Consider the following 24,818-nt stretch of genomic DNA (forward strand, 5'->3'; position numbering starts at 1 on the left):
GTTTGTTAAACAATGCCTAATACAAGACGTAAGAATTAAGGAATTTAATATTTTTCATGTGAAGAAGCCACGTTTATGTTATTTTTAAATATTGTGTAGTATAACTGTGGTACTGATCCGGCCAGGCACTCTCTACCCTACTACTGAGTTTGTGTAAGATTCAAATATAGATCCCGCACAGGTTTATAACCTCAGGGCTTTATTGCTCTATGATTCTCTTTATTATTATATCCCATGTTTTAAACAGTTAAGGTTTAAAAAATGTTGTGTAAGTTCATAGGCATATTTGTATAAATAGTATAACCAGAATTGTGTTCAATAATATTGTGATTGTTTACAATAACTGTATATAATGTACATTGAGCAATAAAGAATTTTTCTATTCTATTCTATTCTATTCTATTTTTCACCACAATATACCCTATTACTACACAATAATAATGCACACTGATAGTCAACACAACTACAACTTTAAGGTTATGTGAAGAAATAATTTTAGGAATCAGCGAAAAAAATTATAAAAGATGCTAGGCAACGATGACAATAATACAATTCTATTGCAATGCTATGGATACTGTTTGTGTATTTAATGCATTCATGTTATAAAAAAGTAAGCGGGCAGCTTATTTTGCGGCCCTAGGCATGTAAAAAACTGCTCGGTCCCCAAATGACGATGACAGCTGGCATGGCCACCAAATCGTAACTTTCAGCCACCAATTAACGCATCTAAAACAGCTAAAAACATCATAGAGTGGTGAAAAATTGATTTTCATCTTTATCATGTCATGTTTTGCAATATAACGTTCCATTACGAAATCAGTGGAAAATGCTTTTATCACAGCAATTCTTAAATGATTTAAGACAATAATAGGTTTTTTACATACCTCAGTCAAATAGTCCAAAAATTGTATTGCTCAACAGCTTACATGTTTCGTTGCGAAGACAACATTATCAAAGCTTGCAACTCGTCAAAAACACATTTAAAACACGAACACGAACACAGAAGACATTAATACGGTACGAATACACAATTGACATTTAGATAGCGCTATCATAATACTGATTTGGTCCGACTGAATTTTGATTAAATGATTTCTTATTGAACTATCTTATATCTATTGTACGGGTAGGTGTCTACCTTTTTCACCATTTTTGCCTACATTTTATCATATTATTCTACACATATCAAATATTTATGTAGAAATATCTGCTCTTATCGTGTCTAATAAAATCCAAACATAGAAACCTTGCCTAAAATTGTACCCATCTTGAAAAATTATTTGCACCTGCCTATATACGGACTTTGGCGCACTGGGTTGGTAATATTATTGAAAACAACACGACATTTTGGCTGTAAAATATTGTACAAAGAGAAAATACTATTTAGGCAGCTACTGTCATGATGTCATGACAGAAAAGTCATATTCCTTTTAAACTAGATCACATAACCCTTTATAAGATACGTTGATTAACAATATGTAAATGTCAATATATACGTAACAGCCAATTTACAGTATTTTTGCTTTTTGGAAATGTCCCATTGCTATGTCATTTGCATTATTTGTAGCCAATGAAGCCACCAAGACCATATGAACTAGGAGGCCCCTAACAGTTCAAGAATAAAAGCCAACTTCACTTCAAGTATTCCACTACACCTAACATTCTGTAGAGAGATTATATTGACAACTTTACGTTATTGATAAGGCTGAGACAACTAACTGACATCCCCCATGTCAAGGAATTCCAGCTTTAACAGTAACCCCATAATAAATTTCTCAAAACTATGCTAGAGGGTTCATTCATTGGCACAGAAGTACGATATGAACTGACGCAACGTGACGAAGGAAAAATCAAACTTACACTGCAAGGGATATACCTCCCTTTGAAGTTAGAATATGTCTTCCCAAAAATATTTTCTTTTCAAATAAAATCATATTACACTGATGAAATCACGGAAGTTTTGAACTACAAAAGATCCACCAATACGATTTAAAGGTTCTGCCAAAGGAAGAGATAGCATATAACATACTAATAATAACTCTGATGGCATACAGTATAGGAAGTATTTTAATCATTGAATGATCAACAAAATTTGGCAACTAACGTAATTAATATCATTATTCTTTTTACATTTATTACTCTTTAAACAATGCTAAATGCTCAAAATATGTATATTTCACCCAATTTATCGCAGTTAGATGAATTAACGTATTTGCCTTGAAAGTAACCGTCGATTTCGACGGGTTTCCCCTAGTGGTGTTATATTGCTTGTTTCACTGCAAAATATACAACTGCTGACAACATTTAGCAAAATTAAAATGTAAAAGAATTTCAGTTATAAAACTAGAACTTGTTCTAAATTTGTTTTAGGAATTAATTAGCTTGAAGAATGGCGAAATATGACAAAAAATGCTGTACATCACACAGACTAAAAGTGTTTTTCCCACCTTCATCCAATTCCCTCATTTTGTTGAACTTGAGCTTGTGCCGAGAGACTAACAAACTCCTAGTGAGAAAATAATAGACCAACTATTTACTAATTTCATACAATCTTTTGTTGGACTGTCGTACAATACATACAAAATTTTAGAAGTAATTTTATCAGCTCACAGTATGTGTTTTAGAAATATTTGATTTTTTTAAATTAATGACAGAAAAATATGATAAAAAACTGGGGAAGTTTTGGAGCCCTAGGATTCTTTGACCCCTGACCACTAATAACAATTTGATCAAATCCTCTAGACAACTGACCATTCAATTAGAGTAGGAAGATAATTTTATCTACAAGTACAACTGCCAGAATGAAAATGTTTAAAAGTTCTATCCATGGACCTACCTTATCTACACCAGCACTGAGTATGTAGTTGCCCCTCTTGTTCCATTTGAGGGCAAAGATCGGACCCTTGTGTTGTCCCAAGGTGCTGACGAGTCGTCCGTCCGTCATCCATATCCTGGCGTATCCGTCGTAAGAGCCTGTAGCCAGTAGAGTGCCGTCACACTGGCAACAGAGAAACCATTTATTACTTGCTGACACCCAGAATTTTACAATATTTACTTGTATTTGGGCCATGAAATTTTCTGTTATAGACGACATTGTTGATTGAATAAACTGAGTCCAAGGGCTATGAACTGTTTTTAAAATTTATCACCCCTACATCAACTATATAAATAAAATAAACGTCCTTGCATTTGCAGATGATGTTGCAATTATAGCGGAGAGTAAAGAAGAGTTGAAAGTGCTGGTCACAAAACTCCTAAACCATACAAAGAAAGTTGGTTTAAGAATAAATGAAGGGAAAACAAAAATAATGGAGTGTGGGAGAGCAACCCAAATAAACAATGACAACAATATAGAAATAGAAGGGTACAACTTTGAAAAAGTAAACAACTTCACTTATTTGGGAGTAATGCTGACGAATAATAATGAAGAAGATATGGAAATACAACAAAGAATAAATGCAGCACACAGAAGTTTATCAGCATCCCACAAACTATTAAGCTCTCGAATACTATCACACAAAACAAAACTCCGTATATATAAAACCATTATAAGAACAGTTCTGTTATACGGCTCAGAAAATTGGGTGTTAAGTAAAAAAACAGAAAAACGTTTGATAGTATTTGAGAACAAAATATTGAGAAAAATATATGGTCCAACCTTTGAAGATGGAGAGTGGAGGATAAAACACAATGCAGAGTTGAGGCAATTATATATGGACCCAGACATAGTGGCCGAGGTGAGAGGTAGGAGAATGAGATGGGCTGGCCATTTACTAAGGAAAGAGGACGACTCCTTAGTCAAGAACGTCCTTTTGAACAATCCGGAGGGCAGAAGACCACCAGGAAGGCCCAAGTTGAGATGGCGAGACCAGGTTAGAAAAGACCTAAGAAGACTGGGAAGAAGGGAAGAGGAGGCAATGGATAGAAAAATCTGGAGGCAGTGTGTTGGCGAGGCAAAGTACCACCTTGGGTACCAAGAGCCACGGCAGTAAGTAAGTAAGTAAGTAAGTACATCAACTATATAACTAGAGGTGTGCGGATATCCGAAAAATCGGGTCGGATTCGGTTCGGTTCGGATATTCGTATCCGAACCGAGCCAAAAATCTATATCCAACACTATCCGTTATATATCCGACTTTTTCGGATAGACAATATATTTTGACGTTTTTGACAGAAAACTAAATCTCCATAACCACCATTAGTTTCCCAGGACAAAATTACAGCAATATGTTTCCAACGACCTAACAGCAAACGGCAAAGAAGCTGTATGATGCAATACCGATAACTAGTTTAGTCGTTATCGGCTGTTTTGCTTTACGATTAGATTCCTGGAACGAACAGACATAAAGCAGAAAAGAACTACCATGGTCAAATTAAAGTCAACTCGTGCTTGTCTCGCTCCTGATACTAGGGGCGCTGCGTAATAGTTTTTTTTTACAGTACTGTTTCAAAGTAGAAAAATCAAGCCTACTACTGTGATGGGTACGTAAACAATAGATTTAATGTTTCCCGAAAAAAAGTCAAAATAGAAACAATAGGAAGGCAACACAATAGGAGGGTGGGAGGGGTTGGGCAATGACCTCGAAAGGAGCGCGGGTAGTGAGTCAAGTAGGACCGGAGGGGGAAGGGGTGGGTAAGACCTTGAAGCTATATATAGACTTGCACTACTTCCCTAAACCTAAAGGACTGGCCGGCGAGTGGTATTCCAATCACAGGACAAGATACGTTGTTTTTTAGGCATTCATTGCCCGGTTTGACTTTGGATTGTCTTACTGTGTAGAAACTTTGAATAATAAAAAATAAAGTTAGAACTAACCACGATTAGTTAGCATTGATTGTGTGATTAAACGATAGGGACCATGGATACGGTATATACAAACTTTTGTCGTGATTTTAATTTCAACATCAAAATACAATATTGCACAATCGTGATATTTTAGGTCATTGACCTTTATTATGCATCCGGTATTGCTGTTTCAGAAGAGAAGCACGTTGATAAATTATAAATTGATATTCCCGTGGTTAAAAAGAATTATTTTATAAACCTATAAAACAAAATCATAAAATCTTACATAAAGATAACAATAACGGAAATTGTAAAAAGGGTATAAAGATAACAACGTCGTTATTCTTTCTCTTTGTTCTTCTATTTCTTGGGTTTCCCTTCATCACGCATTCAACAAGTTGCCATTGTTACTAATCACCCATGTCGTTATCAGCTTTTGTGACATAACGCACAGCAGGGGGTAAAACTTGACGAAAATCGGTAAATTTTTACCTATTATTTACCAATGAATGTACTACTTTATTGGTATTTGGTACTGTATTAATAATTGGTCCAAATGGCCGATTTTTGTCAAATTTTACACCAAATTTATTGAAATTTCAAGGTGAATATTAATAAAACAATTATTTCCAAATATTTGTATTAATTTAAAAGATTGATTTGTGGTATTGGGTTCCCCACTGAGTGCAGCCGAGCGGCACTAATGAGGGTCGGACCTTCTTGGGGGTGAACAATAGACGGCTTATCAGACCCTACCCTCCCCTCCCCGTGGTCTGGAGAAAGCTTGTAAACAAACTATTGCACAAGCATGACTTGACATTGGGCTGCTTCAACTATAATTTTGTCAAATGAACTGTGATGTTTCAAAATCAAAAACAATAATTTGGGACCATACTGCTTAACTTGGACTGCAATTATTGTTGAACATACAATCCATTTTTTAACAAACTAAGATTATACGATTCAAATACAATTATAAAAATTATCTTGGTATTTTACTTGGGGTAATGAAGTTATGTAGGCTAGTGTAATTCTCGGTTCATCAAGGTTCTACTGAATTATGTTTGGCAGTGAATAAGTGTAGAATGCAATTTATAAATTCAGGGATACGCACCTTTTACACAGTTATAAAGTCTAATTGCCCAACATCAAATCGTGAGCTAGAGCCCATCTTAGTGCATTAGTGATGTTTTCTAAACTTGGCAAACCCGCAAAATGCCACTTAAGGCCAATAATCTGTTCCAAAAACGTAAGGAAATACAATGTGAAAATAAACTTGAGATCGAACTCCTTGGCTTGTGAGAACCAGGAAACAAGATAAAACATAACCTCAAGTAAACAAGCACAAACGTTTGACATCAGTCCTGCTGAGCTAAGGTGTTGTGTGAAGATTTCAGCTGCTAGTGTACTTAATTCAAGCAACCAACTTTTGAAAATAAATGTTGTGAATTGTGATTTTCAAGAGAGAGAAAACTGTGGACTTCGCTAAAAATTCTGTAGTTCAAAATCGTCATTTAAGTTTATTTACACAGCTTTACATTGTTTTATAGGTTAAAAATACATATGCAGCTTATTATTAACCGCGCCGAACCGAATCCGAAAATATCCGAATCCGAACCTCCCAATATCCGATCCGAACCGAGCCTCAACTATCCGATCCGAATCCGATCCGAAATGAAATTTCACTATCCGCACACCTCTATATATAACCCATAACTATAAATGTGTAGATATCAAAATTTATGGATTATCATTATTATTATTACAATTATTACTATTATTAAACTTGGTACATAACATAAAATAATATATATATTTATAAAACATTTTCAATACAAAGCTGCAAAAGCCGTATAAAAAGGCTTGTCCGCGGCATTTCTCATAATTCTGTAGTGACAGCAAATTATAAAAAAATCTTCTACGCCCAACGCATCCTGAGCTTGGCCTGAGAATATTTTCTGGCCCCAACCGATCTCTTGAGCCAACTGTTGGCTCAACTCGACACAAATATACGGGGACCTGCAGACCCCTACTATTTTAGTATCCATTTGTCAATGGTGATAAGAGTATCATTGCCTCCAAAACATTACGTGGACATTACGGCAGAAACCGTCGTAGTTGGTAACAAGTAAGGTGAAGCACTTACATTCCAGTCGAGGGAGGTGACGTCCTTGTTGCTGGGAACTTCTGTGCCGCCCTTCTGTATGCAATGTCTCAGCACCAGCTGGTTAGGGCTGGTGGTAGTGTCGCTCATGTCCCATATCCTAGCAGTGCTGTCGCCAGACCTGTTCCACAACAAACATTAATTTACTCACTACTCAAAGGTTTGAACTTCTGAACAGAATCTAAATAGTGGGAACTGTATTGACTATATTTTATATTTGGCATATTTTGCAAATGACATGCCGAGAAGAAAAGGATTTCCGTAAAATCATTACATTATTTTCCCTATTATCAGCTTTTTGGATTCAAAACAATAATGTGTGTAAGGGGACAATTAGTAAAAATTATAAAAAATCTACCTACATATTATTTTTATTATTCAACTTTAAACGAGATGTGAATTTGTATGGTTAGAGCAATCAAGTATTACCTTGCAAAAGCTTAAGTGTAAAAAGCTCTTCATGGGTAAGAGAGGAGTACAGCTTACAAGATTTAACACGAAATAGTTTTGCACGATTATGAAAACTACATGCCACAAATGGATTTCAAACCTATATCTCCTGCAAGATTTCAACCCTTCGTATTTTCAAGGGTTTGAATCTACTTGTCTTGCAACGATATTTTGAACCAGTGTGTTTCAGAAAATTTAGAACCTGGTCTATTCTTGCAAGAAGGTTTTGGAGATTTGCGTGTTACAAGGTTGCAAACCAATGTTTCCAAAGGTTTCAATTCACAAGTTTCTAAATACTTTGCACCTAAGCGCCTAACATTGAAATGTGTCTTACCCAGAGGCTAGCAGATCTGTGGTGGGATTCCAAGCACAGATGAAAACCTCGGACTCGTGACCTCGTAGAACCGTAGCCTTGTTGGCTGGTATCTCTATGCTCATGTCTACCTCCATCTCTGTACTGTTTTGAGGTGGCGGCACAACGTCTGCAAACAGTGCAAACTATGTCAAAATGTGAGCAATAGCGACAGGGCAATAACAATTTTCACAAATTATATACTACCCAAGCATTACCATATAGGCTATACAACTTATACAGAGTTTTTTTTAATGCAACCCAAGCTTAAAGGTACTGTGAAACATATTTTAATGACAAAACAAGCTAATATGTTGGTATAGGCCTACCTGTTTTCTTTCTTTCATTGCCTATCAGCTGATATGCATTGTGGCATAACCACTGCAAGAATTATCTATAATATTAAAATGAAACAGTGTTTTTTTATTTCACGATTCTGGATCAACCACTCGACGGATTTACATGATTTTTGTGTTGAAAGAAAGATAATTTTGAGAGCTAGGGAATGTCGAAGCCATAATTTTAGTTTAGGGTCCCAGTTTTTTAGAAATTAAGTTTTCATTTTTAAAAAGTCTAGCAGCCGACGCTAAGATTCTAATCTAGCTTTTGGCATAAAATAATTTGCTTAACATTAACAGCTGTAAACATTCAGCTTTTGTGTCACAAATTCAGCATTTGGATAAAAATGTAAAGACATACTTAGGGTTGACTTATTTATACTATGTGTAATGATAATCATTGATACGTTCAATTCTTCTGTAAGAGGATGACAGATCAATTAAATATACATAGTAAAATACTAGAATGTTCAAATTATTTTTTAAAGCAATCTTTGTTATCTTCAATTTGTTTTAGAGCAATATAATTTGTTTTAACTAACAGCTGGTTAAATATAAACCATGGAACTATGAGGTTATTTTATTTACTCTTATTTTGTCATTGATTATAGGAAATAAGTAAGATTAGTAGACCACCGAGATAAGTAACACCATTGATGTGTACAAGTCGAGGCTCTGTCTGTACACGAGTTAAATAAAAAAGATATGCAAATTAGTTTACTGCTGAACTTTTTTTGAAAGGGTAGGAAAATCACAATTTTTACATGTTTTAATTCATCTTGGCAGCTTTTTGTTTACAATCAATGTTTTTGAATGCTTGAACTTTGTTTGGATTAGGCCCGGAAATATTGATGTCATAAAGATGGAGATCAAGAATCCTCAGGAATACGATTTTAAATTACCACCACAACCTCAGACGGGTGTTATCCAAAGATATACAGATGAATGACATAGATTGAACACAACGTCATCATTGACCTAGGATACTGCAATTAGCCTAACCATCCTTTTATGAAATCTAAAAAAGTTGTTTGGCGTGTGTTTAGTTGTGGTTACGTTTGGAGGCGCTGAATATTTTATAGTTTAAATAAATGAATATGGGGAATTACAATGTACATTGATTCAATGAGGTTGGTTTAATTATTAAGGATATTGGAACTGATAACGAAATGGATAAAAACATAGACAATTATTTACGTCACTAGCTTTACTAGCGTTTTTACTTTTGAAATTCCTTTAACATGTGACCAGTTCTTTTGTTCAAATGAATATTATTTTTGACTCAGCTGTTTACAAAGCAAACTAATATGTTGTTGTGTTTACTTTTCTTTGTTTACACTTATTTATTTAGCAATTGATGCAGTGAAATTGACATAAAAGATGTGTGTGGACGATTCGTTTAATGATGTCAGGACACCAACGTTATAATTATGGGTACTGTTAATTTTTAATGGATGTTTTCGTTTTATTTTAGGGAGTTTCAATTCAGACCTACTAGGAAATTGTGTATAGTATGAGTAATTGTATTGTGGTGATATTGATTATGGAAGAGGTAGGTATGCGATGGAAGGTGATATCATTGACTAGGCCTATACACTTTTCAATTGATAATTACTCTTTCTACTGTAGGCTGCAATAAAATTTGTCTTTATACGTGTAAACTAGCTGTTCTGAATTATAGGCCTACACCGTTTTAAATTACTACTCCCGTACGTAGGACGGGCTAACATCTCGTTATTATTATTACAATAATAGCCGAACAAATCTCATGTTGTTATTAAGGAATTTATTGTAGATAAGACGCAAGATGGTGTTTTCCCAAGCTCAAAGATTTATAAGAATGTGTTAAAAATAAATTGCTTATCAGCTTATATTCATTGTGGCATAGTTATCTACTAGGTTTGGTGTGATTAGGAATTTATTGTAGATAAGACGCAACATGGTGTTTTCCCAAGCTCAAAGATTTGTAAGAATGCGTTAAAAATAAATTATTGTTTTTATGCCAAGGGTTTTAAATTAAGTTTCCAGGTGTGATTCCAGTACGGTAGCTAATTAATCAACTATTATTGACATAATTATAAAGATTTAAATTTTTTTAGGGTTACGCTAAAAAAAAAACACCCTGTATAATGCTACAAGAATACAATAGTGCAATCAGGACATATCAAGGCCCGACTTAAGTCCAAATTAAAAGAAGATTGGGTGTTGTGCAATTGGAAATTTTGGAAAAAAAGTTTGGAAAGTTAATTTATATTTATTTATTTAAGTGACTGAATTTCAACTAAGATCACATATTTTGCCAGGAAATTGGTAAAATGTCCCTTGAAGCACTATGCATAGAGCTTAATACTAATCAAACCGGTTTTAACTTATTTGTTTAGCTAATAACGGTGTTGTTGTGCAGCAGGTATGTGACTCATAAAATTACATCCAATGTTCAAACCAAACAGTTCTGATAAAGAGAAAGACTACTCTAAGCTCATTGTTCTTTGAATTTCTATTCAATTACATATCCGATTTAGCGCAGCAATGTTTCCATAAGTAACTCACTGGGCTTGGTTTCCTCTCCGTTGGCTTCTGGAGGTTCGCTCTTGATCATCTGTTGTTTCTGCTGGTTTTGCTGATTTTGCCGAGTCGCCACAATGTCTGGCATCACAGCGTCTATCAGAGATAGGCTTTCCACCAGCCGATTCTCTGACCCGTCCTGCACAGAGTAGCAAAGATAACCACAAGAAATTCAATGGTCTGGCTGCTCGTCTAGCAGAGAAATTTAAAACAACAATATTGAGGTCGATGGTGGTGGCTAAAAATCTAATCCCAAACTTCAAAACTTGGTTTCAAAATTTGAAAATTCTCGTTTCGACAATAACTTGAGGCCAGTTTGGACTCAGTGATTGGATTAATGAAAGTTCAAATTATGAAGAAACGCTTGTGGGACAGCAGAAAAAATGGGTAGGCCCTATGGGTTGTGTCTGATAAAAACTTAATAAATTCTATATCATTTCTCTAACGAACTAATGTGATTAAAATTACTTTTACGAACGTTAACAATTACAAAAATAACATGGTACCATTTTAAGTTTTTGTAATCAACTAAACCTATAAAGAGCTTTACATCAGGCGTGAAGGCAAGAGAGAATCTTGTAGTAAGCCACTGTAAAACTTTTCAATACCAAGATATATAGTAAAATCTGAACTTTGTGTCATTTAAAAAAAAATCTTTGTTGGCTTGTTCAGCTGTTAGCCGGGATACAGTTGACTGTATACACCAGGGACACTTTCGGATTGAGGCAGAAAAATATAATTGTGACGTCAATAGTTAGAAACTGAATTTGTTAAGAAGCCTGAATGCCCAATCTCCGCTCAGCTCTTGTTTTTTTTCTTTGTTTCAATTGTTCCACAAATCACAAACATGACGATAACAATATTAAAGCTGTAGGGCTACTCCACTTCCAGATCAGTCTGAGTCTGATTTTACTTTTACTAGGCAACTAATAATTTTGCTAATCTTTGAATAATTTTATTTGATAAAGTACGAGGTTAGGAATGGCTAGTTTACATTAGCACCGGTATTAAACCGAGGTATTAAAACCGAATAGTAACACAGTAATGGTATTCCAAGAAAGTAGGTTTGGCACTAAATTTTAAGATTTACAATGGCTAGGATTAACCCTTAGGGGACCAACTTCTGATTTATCGTAAGATGGTGTATTTTTTGTTTAAAAAACAAACTTCCTGTAGGCTATTGAAAGATTTAACAAAGTAAACTGATTTTGTTTTAAAAAATCAAGAACAGCCTTCAAGAAATGTGAAAGAGTGCTGCTTGTCAAAAGTTATAGCATTTTTTCTATAACCATTCCGGTCCTAGGCAGCGTGTCATATACTATAGGGTCGGTCTCCAATGGGTTAATCAAAACACATTTGTGGCCGAGTTTGATGAGGTTAGTAACTTATAAAAAATACGTGAACATTTGTTCAAAATCAAATACCAAGGTTAATTTAGTACTTAAGTTGTGAAACCCTTGGCAAATGACTCACCTCTCCTAGGCTTATCTCAGCTTCTGTGTACTGGAGGCCCTTCTGTAGTATACTTAGCAGTGCGGCTGGCGGCACAAGAGCCCCGTTGATATTGGACTGAGAAATATGTGACTCAATTCCAAAAGTGTAAGCAGAGTGTTGAAACCCTAAAAACGTAAAAGATGTTAAAACTTATTGTTAACTATGAAATATTTTTCATGACAAATCAACCGTCACGGATTACACTTCTCATGGCGAAAAAAAAAATTTAGACAATAGCCAACTCCGTGAGTGGTTCATTCGACCACGTTCTTTTTCTTTGCTGCAGCTTTGCATGTTCTTTTTACTTGTGTTTCTTTTTCTTTGCTGTTTTTTGTGACTTGTTGATGGGAATTCTATTAGAGTACCTATTAAAGTAGGGTAAGAAGAGCCTATCGCTGATTAAATGGAAAATTATCATTGACTAGCCTATAGAAAGACTTCTAAAGAGATTCATTAGTCAATAATGTTTCCTTTCAAGGAAATTTTGTCTCATTGCGGGGATGTAAATGGGATGCCTAGTTACCCCCTTTATAGTCCTTATTTAGGAATGTGAGGATGGTATATTGTTCTTTATGCTAATCCAGGGCTGTATTACAGTAGGCCTAAGTGTTTTGAAGTTGGTTAGGTTAGGAGGGTCAAAGTTTAGGGTACAGTTATCTGAGTTGTTAGTTATAATTTTTTTTTAATATTAATTAATTAATTTTTTATTAATATTGGTTTTTGTTAATATAATTTTTTCTGAGTTTTATAATTTTGAAGAATTTACTGCACTACGTTCAAATATGTAAATAAACATGTAAATATGTAAAACAAAATTAATAAAAAAATAAAATGGATCAGGAAAATTGTTTTAGTATTAGTTATAGTTTAAGATTAAGACGCATTCATGTACACATTGTTGTATGTCTGAATAAAGATTTATTTGACTTGACTTGACTTATTTTATCTCCAAACTATTATTGTCCAATTAACTTAACTTAAAACCCTGCGTAGGACACTGTAAAATACTATTTCAGTGTTTTTCCCAGTGTTTTAACTAGAAAATTATCAATTATATCAATTAGGCTATTTGATGGGGACGCCAATATGTGCGTCTTTTAACCCAAATATGAGGGAAGGATGAGTGAGTGTAGGATGAGTGGCGTGATCTTGTAGTCTTGTTAGTGACTAAGGCCGAAATATTGCTCAAACACAGTTGTTAATTAATAGCCCAAACAGCTAATGAGAGCTAAGGGACCTACAGTTTATACTAGTGTAATCCGAACCACATTCTTGTCTTGGTATTAACAAATTAGTCTAATTATCAGGATAGCACTACAGATAGTAGTACTCACTAGTGCAGACGTTAATCCACACCAGGGAGTATCGCAACCACAGTGCGTCTCTATAAATATCTACAAAGTTAAATTTCAAGTTAAATTTAAAATTGACAACTGATCTTGTTTAGGCAAAATAATACAAGTTATAGGCCTAGGATGGAATAAGAAATGAAACTTTTCTATAACCTACATAACTAACCAAACTTGCTATACTATTTCAAAATTCTGTTTGATAACAAAAAAGGCATTTGGCAAAGATCAAACAGGATTTTGAAATGTTACAGCAAGTTTCAGGTAAACTTAGTTATGTAAGGTTCTTAGAACAGTCTCATTTCAAGTATTTTTTTTTTTTTTTTACTGAAATATATTTAACCTTATTTAGCCTATCATAAGTTGTCAGCTGATGTGTTTCGATCAATAGTATCGATAGCCTAAATCGGATCAAAAAATGACATATTGGTGAAAAAAACCATTGATTATAATGAATGTTCCCTTTAACAGGAATATAGGCTTACCTAAAAATATTCAGGAGATAAGGATAACAAACGAACAACTTGGTTCACTGTAACCTAAACTTTATCTTACCTAATCTAACGTACCTTCAAAGGACTTGATGCAGTCACAGGTTGGAAAGGAATTTGCTAAGGGTCAGAAGTTTCTAGTTAGGTTAGGTTTGGTTGGGTCAGAGTTTCTCAAAGTGTGGTTAGCAGAGGTCGGCAAGCAGTTTTTTGGGGGACTGCGAAAAACATTTTAAGTTAGGCCTAATTTTATTTTTAAACCAAAAGTACCTTTTTCTGAAAATACCAGTTTTGGTTTTTTTTGTTAATTATTTTTTAACTGAAATTATCAATACTTACTAATACGTATTATAAATCTGAAAGTTTGTGAGTTCGTGTGTATGTGTGTAGCTCAATCACGCATAAACTACAGGACGGATTGGGCTGAAATTTGGCATGATGATAGATCACATTCCCAATTAACATTTAGGCATATTCTTATCTCAAAAATCCTTTTGGACTCCACCCCAGTGGCTCTGTAGTTCCCCATGTTAACCTTATGAGTACTTTGTTTAACACGTTCGCTGCTGAGCGCTAGATGCCGGGACGGCGCCAGTTGCTGAACTAACGCTCGGCCGCTGCGTGACATTGCCACCGATACACTGAGTTACAGTAAAAACAACAGTAGCTATACTGGATGGCAATGTTCTGCAATAAAACTGGCTTTGGATATAGTACTAAGTGATTCTGATAGATAGCAGCACTACCCAGGTTACAGTCAGTAAAATAGTGTCGCTATCTAGCAGGAAAGAGGTAAAACAAAGCCCTGTTCCAAACGACCCTGGTGGTGATTTGGGAAACTATATTTTTTATTGTCAGAAAAGTACGTCCGTACGAGCTGCAAAGAAATATAGAACGCTTGTGACGTGCTGGCTTATCCATAGCAACGTTAAACAACAATGAACGGTGACGTTCTGGAACGTTCTTAGCTCCTGGCGCCGTGGCCCGGCTGACGTTCCGGAACGTCCGTAGCAGCGAACGTGTTAAATGGAATTATAGAATCTTAACAGATGGTTCAACTAAACAATTTGATTCTATGATGTTTAATAGTATTAAAAAGTTAATAGATTTAGCAACAGGGTGCAGCACTATTATTATTTTTTATTTATGAATACAGCTAATTTGCAATTAAAAGGCGAGTGAGCGTAGCGAACGAACTTCAACCTGGAGGCGAGTTAGCGTAGCGAACGAGCTAAACCTGAAGGCAAGTGAGCGCAGCGAACGAGCTCCAACCTAAAGGTGAGTATGCATAGCAAACAAACTTCAACCAGGACGTGATTGAACGATGCGAACGAGCTCATCTTGAAAATGAAGAAGCATTTGACATAAAACCACATTAGAACGGGACAACGTCTATCAGGCCAAAAAGTTGTGGTACACAATGAGAACTTTACTTTTTTCTATGGTTTAGGTGCAGTGGTAGAACATTAGGGCTATGGTAGATGTGTGCTACACTATAGGATACCTTATAAATTAAAAGGCAAAATTTTCCTAAACCGTGTCCTCTCCCATAACTGTAATAATCATTTTATACTTATATGCTAACCCCGTACGAAGGACGGGTACTCTGCTAGTTTAAAATAAAATTAACTTAAGGGGTCATTGGGGGTAGTTAACTTACCTATATAGCTTTAAATACATAACTAACTTAAGTTATGGGAGTCCTAGAGTAAGTAAAGTTTGAGAACCCCTGGGTTGGATTAAAATTTTGATAAGTTAGGTTTTAACAGATTTTTTCAGGGTTTGTTTGTGTAAAAATTACTAAATATCTCACATGTCAGTAACCCAGAAATTTACCTAGGTTTTGTAATAGCCTACAGGTGGTGTTATTTTCAACCCTAGGACTGCCTTGCGCCGTTTAAACGGCGTTCTGATGTGTGCGCTCGGTGCCCAAACGCAGTTTAACGGCTTTTCGGATATTTTTTTAACGCTTAAATTACGCAAAGAAAATGATCCAAAAGTGTAATAATTTTAATACCGTTGGAAAGAGGAGATTCTGAACTTTTATTTTCATAGTATATAAACAAACCTCGTAGCACTAACAGATCAATACAATTGCTATTATAATTTGAACAATCTTTTGCGCTAGTAACATTTTCGAGCCGCGATCGAAAAAATCTTGTAAAATACGTTTTCTTGAAAAAAATCTACAAGACAAGTCTTAATTTTGGCCTTAACAGGAAGTGGTTGGTACCATTGGAAAGAACTTGAGTTGTTCCTTATTTTCGTATAGAGAACTCAACTTTGTCATACGATGTTAGGAAGTCTGAAAAATATTTTTTTTTTAAATAGCTGTTTTGTCAGTTGGCCATTTTGTCCGAACCGCCAACAAAATTTCGTCTAAATCACGAATAAATATGTTGATAATTGACTAGAGTGATGAGAGTCATCGACCTATTTGAAGAAGCTAAGAAAACTTTCTATCTCTATGTTTTGGTGCCTTTCAGTATTGAGATTCAGGTGACACATTAGTTGTAACTGGAAAAACAAGTTGTTTGCGTTCTGATCGCCGGGATCTAAGTAAAGTTTACAGTGCGGCTACATTATTATTTGTGCTAATTTTCATCAGAGGTTAGTGTTTTAGTATAAAAGAAGTTGTGTATTGTCAGGTGGTAGTAGTATTTATCAATATTACACTGGGTAAGGAGTCCTATTATTATTTATGTCCAAATTCGTGTTATTGAAATTGTGGTTGTTTAGAGGTTAAGCCTATATCCTAGGCCTAAATCATAGCCTAGCCTACAATCCTATGTGTGTTTCACGGCAGAATAATGCTTGGGAGCGTTTCATAAACTCCAAATTTCACAAACTCCAACGCTTAAAATATTAAATGAACAGAGCGTTTCATAATGTCCAAATTTCACAAGCTCCAAAACTATAACATTCAAATAATCACTGTTTCACAATGTCCAAATTTCACAAACTCCAACGATGATTTCACAAAGTCCAACGCTAATATATTAAATAAACAGAGCGTTTCATAATCTCCAAATTTCATAAGCTCCAAATCTATAACATTCAAATAATCACTGTTTCACAATGTCCAAATTTCACAAACTCCAACGTTTAGATAGGTACCAAAAACAGAGCGGTTCATAATCTCCAAATTTCATAAGCTCCAATGGTACAGTCTGGGCTAGAAGTCTATACAGTGGTTGGCACGGCCAGATAGCAGGCACCGCCCGCCGTCGCTCAACTACTGATTATACGTTCATTTTAATGATTGAAGAACACTTAGCTGTGTGACTCAAATATGTGTCAACACATAATGTGCAAATTAAATTTATACTTTTTTATTTTTAATATCTTTAATTCAAGCTTTCAGCTGAGTTTCTTAACTGTTCCGTCTCTCAATTAAAAAGTCATTACAAATAAGTTTATCGTAAGAGATTTTTTTACCGATGAAAAATTATAAAAAGGTATAAATATGTTTTATAAGTATATTTTCTAATAGAACGTGTAGCGCCTACATACCGAACCACGGCAACCTCTGCAGCGACTTCTGGCAGAGACTGTACCGTTGGAGCTTACGAAATTTGGAGATTATGAACCGCTGTGTTTATTTAATATTCTATTCGTTGGAGTTAGTGAAATTTGGAGGTTGTGAAACGGTAAGTATTTTAAAGTTATATTTTTGGAGTTTATGAAATTTGGACATTATGAACCACTCTGTTTATTTAATATAACGTTGGACTTTATGAAATAACCGTTGGAGTTTGTGAAACTTGGACATTGTGAAACGGTGCTTATTTGAAAGTTATGGTTTTGGAGCTTATGAAATTTGGAGATTATGAAACGCACTGTTTATTTAATATTTTAGATGTTGGAGTTTGTGAAATTTGGACATTATGAACCTCACCCTAATGCTTCTATAACCTTTATTTGTTATATAACTTAGTATATGTATATTTTTGTGTTCAGAAATATATTTTCTATAAATACATGTAATATTTATCATATTACTGTATAGTAAAGTATAACAATTAGAATAAACTTTAAATAACTAGGCTAATTTATGTTTTCGGAAAAACTAAAATTTTGTTTTCCAAGTCATAGGCCTAATTATTAAGTTATAAGTTAACTTTGTACAATATGACACTATTCTGAACAAATGTATTGTAACCTAGCTTTAATAATACTAACAACATTTGTATATAAATTGTATAGGCCTACTTCTGATTATATTTTTATGTTTCAAATGTTCAGCACAAATTTGTTGATTATCCCCAATTTCCGTATTTTCCCCCGTAATTCTGGTAAAAAAAAATTATTTCAAACAAATCAATCACATTTCCATGTAGGGAAATAAATTTCAACTTATCTTAGGTTGTCTGTTAAAAATTTGGTGTAAAAATGCTAGTTAGGCCTCTGTTTACAATTAGGTCATCTTGTTTATAGAGGAGAATGACATTTTGTAGGCCTACAGTTCTCAGTTTGGCTTTAGAAGGGGCAGGGCTACCCAGGACGCCATGGATGATCTAATTCCATAATCTTGCAGGCTTTTGAGGCGAGGTCCTATGGTGAGTTACCTTCTGTGACTTGAGTAAGGCTCTGATTGTGTTGATCACTCAGACCTTCTTTCAAAATTGCACCTCTATGGCATCCAGGGTGCTTTTCGAATCTTATCTAAAGGATAGGAGACAAGTTGTGTATATTGATGGTGTTCAGTCTCAAGAGGTTTACTTGAAATATGGTGATCCCCAAGGTTCTGTTTTGGGCCCTCAGTTATTTTTAATTAGTATTAATGATTTACCTCATAATGTGCAATGTAGAACCCTTCTTTACGCTGATGACACGACATTTGTTAACACTTCCAGTAACTTGCTGCATTTAAGTAATTTGGTAAATAACTCTATAGAAGAGTCTTTATCTTGGTTTAGAGCTATCTCTTAAATAAAAAAAAAAAACTGAAAATATAGTAGGCCTAAGTAGGTCTATTCTCTTCGAGGCCCATATGACCATGAATCTTTAGCTATAGAAACTGCTGTCAGTATTTACTAAGTTGTTAGGTGTATGTGTTGACCAACAGCTTACATGGAATACTCATATTGATTGTGTGACTACTAGACTTACTAGAGTTGTTTTCTTGTTGGGGCATTTGAAATACTGTGTTTAACTCCAGAATACATCCGAATGGCTTATTTTGCCTTTTTCAATGAATAATTAAGTACCTACTGCTTGCTTGTCTGCGGCAATTGTCCAAGAATTGAAGAAGTTTTAATATTACAAAAAAAAGCTGTTAGAATTATTGATGGTTCAGCTGATCTTGAACATTGTAGGCCTATTGTTATTAAATTAAAGATTTTTACTGTTATTAAGTTAACCTTTATATTTTAGAATCTTTAAAAAAACTACTAGTCATCGTCCTGAATGAAGATACATCCCTACAATACTCGTGGTACTTAGACATAAAATAAGTTACCGGTACCAGCACCTCCGTTTGAGCAAATCTTTAAATAGCCATGTTGTTACAAGTAAGAAAGCATATAATAAGGTACGGTAGTTATCTATATCTATAAAAGAGGAACTATGTATGTGTGTGTGTATGTATATACGTTATGGACTCCGAAACCGCTCGACAGATTGTAATGAAACTTTCAGGCATTATTAAGCATCTTTCAAGGATGGTTCGAGTGAAGTTTGGTGCAGATCTAGCAAAAGGGCTCTGCCCCAGAGGGTTTTAAGTGGGCCAATGTCAGACTTTTTGATCTACAATGTTTACAAATAAATATAATTTAAAAGCAGATGTTTACTTTTACCAACTGTTTTGTAGGTTTGAATAATTACAACATTCTATATTAGCATTAGTCATGATTTGAAATAGTGCCACAGTGTTTCTACAGAGTGCAGCACAGAAAACTATTTTACTTTTGAATAAGTCCAAATGTATTAAACCCCAATCGCAGCACACCTGTGCACTTAACAACGTTTAAATTCTCCAATGTTAAATATTAAAACATAAAAACCTTTATCAAAGTATTATAAACAATAAAAAGGATGACTTTTTAAAATTTATGACAAAAGCTAATTTGCAATCAAAAGGTGAGTGAGCGTAGCGAACGAACATCAACCTGGAGGCGAGTTAGCGTAGCGAACGAGCTCCAACCTAAAGGTGAGTGAGCGTAGCGAACGAACTTCAACCGGGACGTGATTGAGCCATGCGAATACTTATGAAGTTAAAAAGGGGAAAAGCCCGGGGGTACAGCTAGTTAATGTAAATAAATATCCGCAAAAAATATTTTTAAGAAAATTCAGTGACTGGCTCTTAAGAAATCCTTTTTCCAGGATTGAATAGTTCCTGGAACAACCTGTGATAAGTCTGTAACTTTGCATCTAAATATGTTAATTATTTCTATATAGTCTATTTTTGTTTTCTTAAACATTTATTCAAGTGTTGAACCACCCATGCTACCACCCATGCTTTCTTAAACATTTATTCCGTATAGGTGCCTCCAAACGAAGTTTTAATTTTGATATCTTACTTTATAGTTTTTTACCTCCTGAATCCAAATATAGCCTACCATTATTTTTCACCCCTGATGAATATTTCTCAAGATATCGCCGTAAAAACATACTTAACATTACAATAAAAAAGATATGATGGATAACATTTCAAGTGATTCTGTAGTCTGTAGATTCTGATGTTCTCTAGGCTATAATAGGAATTTCGTCACATTATCGAGATATAGATGGACTGGTGGACTAATTACATGTAGTTCTTATTTAACCCTCCGAGTGTCACTTGTCGAAAAATCGACTCACGACACACTTTGTGTAGTGTCACTTGTCGTTTTTCGACACACAAACATCGTTTACGGCGAAGGCTCTATGACTGACTGAATCGGATTGAACTGGATCGAGTTAGGTATCGTTCTTTTCAGCAGATTCAGAGCTTTCTCCTGATGTCTGTTTCTTCATTTTAGTTCCGAAAATATTGTAGCAGACAGCTGACGTGCGTATTTGTAAACAGCTTGGATAACCTCGCACCGATGACTGATGTGTTTTATTACGTTTATCATTGTTTTAGTGTTACAAATCAAAAGTAGTGATATACGTGGTGCATTATAAGAAGATTTAAGTGATTTTGAAGGGCTGGTTGATGATCCTGAAGAAGTAGTAGTGATATTGATGTAAATTATCAGCCAGATTCCTAGCTATGGTTAGGCTATGCATTCTTAGCTAAACGCTATGTACCGTAATCGGTTTTTTGCCCATAACTTATTTATTTGATAACTTACCTCACTAGGCCTATATGATTATTTGTAATACTCATTAAATTTAAAACAAAGTGGCTATTTTCAAATATTTATAGGCCTATAATTTATACAATTTCATTGAGCGCGAACTTATTTTTTTTTTCAATTTTTCCAAAATAATTTTTTTCTTTTACCTAAAAATTTTTTTTTAAACAAATGTTCCTTATGTTTTATGTATAGGTAATATTGAAGCCCATGATTTTCCAAACAAAATGGTATATAGAACAGTAGAATTCATTGTTTTTAAGCTTCTCAGATCCGTTTTAATATCATATCAATTGGTCGAAAGCCATTACATTCTGATGCTCTTACAAAGAAGTTACAAAGTGAGGGAAAGTGAGCTTTGCTCAATAATTTATTGATTTATATTTCACCTTTTAGAAATTACATAATAAAATGGTGCCATTCTAACATAACCTAACCTAACCAAACCTCTAGAATGTGTAAGCAAACTCCTTTTGATGTCAGAAAAGGCATGTCAGGGTGATAGGTCGTGCTTTATGTGAATTGGTGACTGCATTAAGTCCTTTGAAGGTAGGTTAGATTAGGTAAGTTAAAGTTTAGGTTATAATGTATCAAGTTGTTACTTTATGTCACCTGCAGACTGTTTTTGTACAATTAAAATCCAGAAAAAACACTTCAAATACTATTTCAAAAATGCAAGCATTTTTGAAAAGTAATTTGAAGTGTTTTTCTCAGGATTTTAATTTTACAAAAACAGTAGGCCTCAGGCAACATAAACTAACAACTCGATACATTATAACCTAAACTTTAACTTACCTAATCTAACCTACCTTCTAAGGACTTAATGCAGTCACCAATTCACATAAAGCACGACCTATCACCCTGACATGCCTTTTCTGACATCAAAAGGAGTTTGCTTACACATTCTAGAGGTTTGGTTAGGTTAGGTTATGTTAGAATGGCACCATTTTATTATGTAATTTCTAAAAGGTGAAATATAAATCAATAAATTATTGAGCGAAGCTCACTTTCCCTGACTTTGTAACTTCTTTGTAAGAGCATCAGAATGTAATGGCTTTCGACCAATTGATATGAAATTTGGCCAACAGCTAAAGAATACTGAGCACAATGTTTTGGTAAAAAATATTTGCAAATTTCCTTCTGGATTTTATTTTACGAGTCACACAATTTCGCTTGTTATTTTAATGTAAGTTGAAAGAAAAATTATATTGGGGTTATTAGGCCTACATATGGGTTTATCTCGTTTCATTTAAATAAGATAAACTTATGTTAATTGTTTGTAACTGTTTTGTTTACATTTCAATGCTTACTTTCATCCTAGGTTAAAGTTGGAATCTAACAGTTTATCAATGGAAGTAACAGTTTTGCTATATTTCTTTTGAGCATGCCTCATAGGCCACGTCGTAATATTGGTCGTAGCACCAACAATGCAAATATTGTAAGAGAGTGGCGTCGTGAACAAGGAGAACCAGATGAAGCAGTGGCGGAAGAAGCTGATAATGATAGGCAGTTAGCTAATCAATTCCAAAATGAATTAGATGCACTAAAATTTTACACTTGCACTAACGGTCATTGCCAACAACTAACCGCTTCAAACCAATCACCGATTTGTTCGCGTTGTCGTTCAAATGCAACTAAATTCACGGCGTTAAATAATATGGATGTGTCAAGTGTCCCGAACGAATTAACTGACCTGACGATTGTAGAACAAATGTTGTTTGCACGAGTACATCCTGCTATGCGCATTTACAAAGTACAAGCAAATGGTCAGGTTGGCCAGTTTCACTACAAAGGTAACATCATTAATGTTGAGCAAGATATTAATGAAATAGCATATGTCTTACCTACACTGCCAGAAAACTTAAAAGTCATCATTGTCCAAACGTCAAGGCGTCTTTGGCCATATCGATTTCAAAGTTCGACGAGAAAAACTACAGCAAGCACTTATTTGGCTGAAGGCAAATAACCCATTCTATTTTTACATAACTATTATTTGAAGGCCTGCTTCTGGAGCCACCATTTTCACTAGACCGATTGATGTCAATTAACAGACACGGATCTTGGGCAAAGAAGAAAGAAGCTCTTGACCGTTTAAACGAAATGTCAAATACACATGCCTAATAAACTTTTATCAATTCTTATTCTTATCCTTAACTAAATAAATGAACTATCAGATAAATTTATCATTCTTTGGAACTTAAATAATATTGGGCAAACAAACGGTGAATCTGTTGGAAGGGAACATATTGTTTGCTGCTTTAGCCATTGGCAATCTTTAAAAATGCTTCGATCATTTATGCGTCTAAAGTGTAACGGCAGACCACCCTAGTTAATAAGGATAAAATACTGGTAACAATAATACATTATTAACTCGTTGGTCTTAGAAAGTGAAAAGTGTTAATCAGGTGATTTTCATATTGCACAATCAGAGTTAGCTAAAGCCCCCCATACACGGGCAAGCATGTTCGCAAGCATGTTGGCGAACATGCTCGGCGTTGTCAACAGACGGACGAGCATGCTCAAGAACATGATCGCTGCTACCACGCAGTAGGCCTTCTCTTGCTTCTCTTGAGCTGTGACAGTCAAGTTGTGTTTATTTATTTAAATTTAATATATTTAATTAATTTATTTTGATTAAATTCAAATGGATGCTAATGCTGTTGTGGCCATTTGTGGTGACTATATTATGGCGACGAGCCGAGCGCTGAGCCCAACATGTTCGTTGGTACGAAGGCTCGCGGATCCCACACACGAGCGAGTATGTTCGCCGCCAACACCGTCACGAGCATGCTCGCCCGTGTATGGGGGGCTTAATAAAAGTTGTCACTTCCATTTGCTTGACTATGATTGAAAACAAATCAGCTGGTTGGTTTATTTAACCCATAGTTCATTCCACTTGTAAATGTCATCCATCCTACCTTGTTTATTGTAATATTGTATATTATTACGGCGATATCTTGAGAAATATTCATCAGCTGTGAAAAATAATGGCATAGCCTATTTGGATTCAGGAGGTAAAAAACTATGAAGTAGGCCTAAGATATCAAAATTAAAAATTCGTTTGGAGGCACCTATACGAAATAATTACGGTACCCTAACTTTAGAAATAGGTCTAACGCAGTCCAATTTTAGGTTAAGGTTGCACTTACCTGATTCCTGTAAGTACCTATATACCAAAAAATTTACTTCATCGCTTGAAAAACTCATGTTCACTGGTCGTTGTGATTAAAATGCACCGAGTTTATTAAGAAGATGGGATATAGACACAGTGTCCAGAACACACATAAACTACAGTGGTGCTTGGTCAGAAGGTTAACCGATAACATAACACCGCATCAACCCTTTCAACACTATGTTTCTGCATTTTAGAATCTTCAACACGCCGAACAGTTACAAATATTTATTGAGCCTATGGTATTCCACTATTATAAAGAAATATCTTACCACCACGACTTAGATCACATTACCAGCTTAATTCAGTAAATATGCCGTTTAATTTTGACAAACGAAATTAAGGCTACACCGTAACAGGTAACAAACTAACAAAGAACA

General features: G+C 34.9%; 1 protein-coding gene across 1 annotated transcript in view; it reads right to left on the minus strand.

Annotated features, from left to right (window-relative positions):
• The window catches only part of LOC128991936 (F-box-like/WD repeat-containing protein TBL1XR1), a 35,868-nt gene extending 11,050 nt beyond the window's left edge, over nucleotides 1–24,818 (minus strand). The window contains exons 1-6 of the mRNA XM_054415225.1: nucleotides 24,416–24,818; nucleotides 12,129–12,274; nucleotides 10,641–10,794; nucleotides 7,735–7,882; nucleotides 6,933–7,071; nucleotides 2,837–2,998 (exon numbers count right to left, since the gene is read on the minus strand). Of these exons, the coding sequence (XP_054271200.1) occupies nucleotides 2,837–2,998; nucleotides 6,933–7,071; nucleotides 7,735–7,882; nucleotides 10,641–10,794; nucleotides 12,129–12,274; nucleotides 24,416–24,473 (807 nt within the window). The 5' untranslated portion in view covers nucleotides 24,474–24,818. The remainder of the gene's footprint in view (nucleotides 1–2,836; nucleotides 2,999–6,932; nucleotides 7,072–7,734; nucleotides 7,883–10,640; nucleotides 10,795–12,128; nucleotides 12,275–24,415) is intronic.

The sequence above is a fragment of the Macrosteles quadrilineatus genome, unplaced genomic scaffold, assembly GCF_028750875.1.
Source record: "Macrosteles quadrilineatus isolate MER2022 unplaced genomic scaffold, UCM_ALF_1.0 Scaffold_4__1_contigs__length_99947679, whole genome shotgun sequence".
Lineage (NCBI taxonomy): Eukaryota > Metazoa > Arthropoda > Insecta > Hemiptera > Cicadellidae > Macrosteles > Macrosteles quadrilineatus.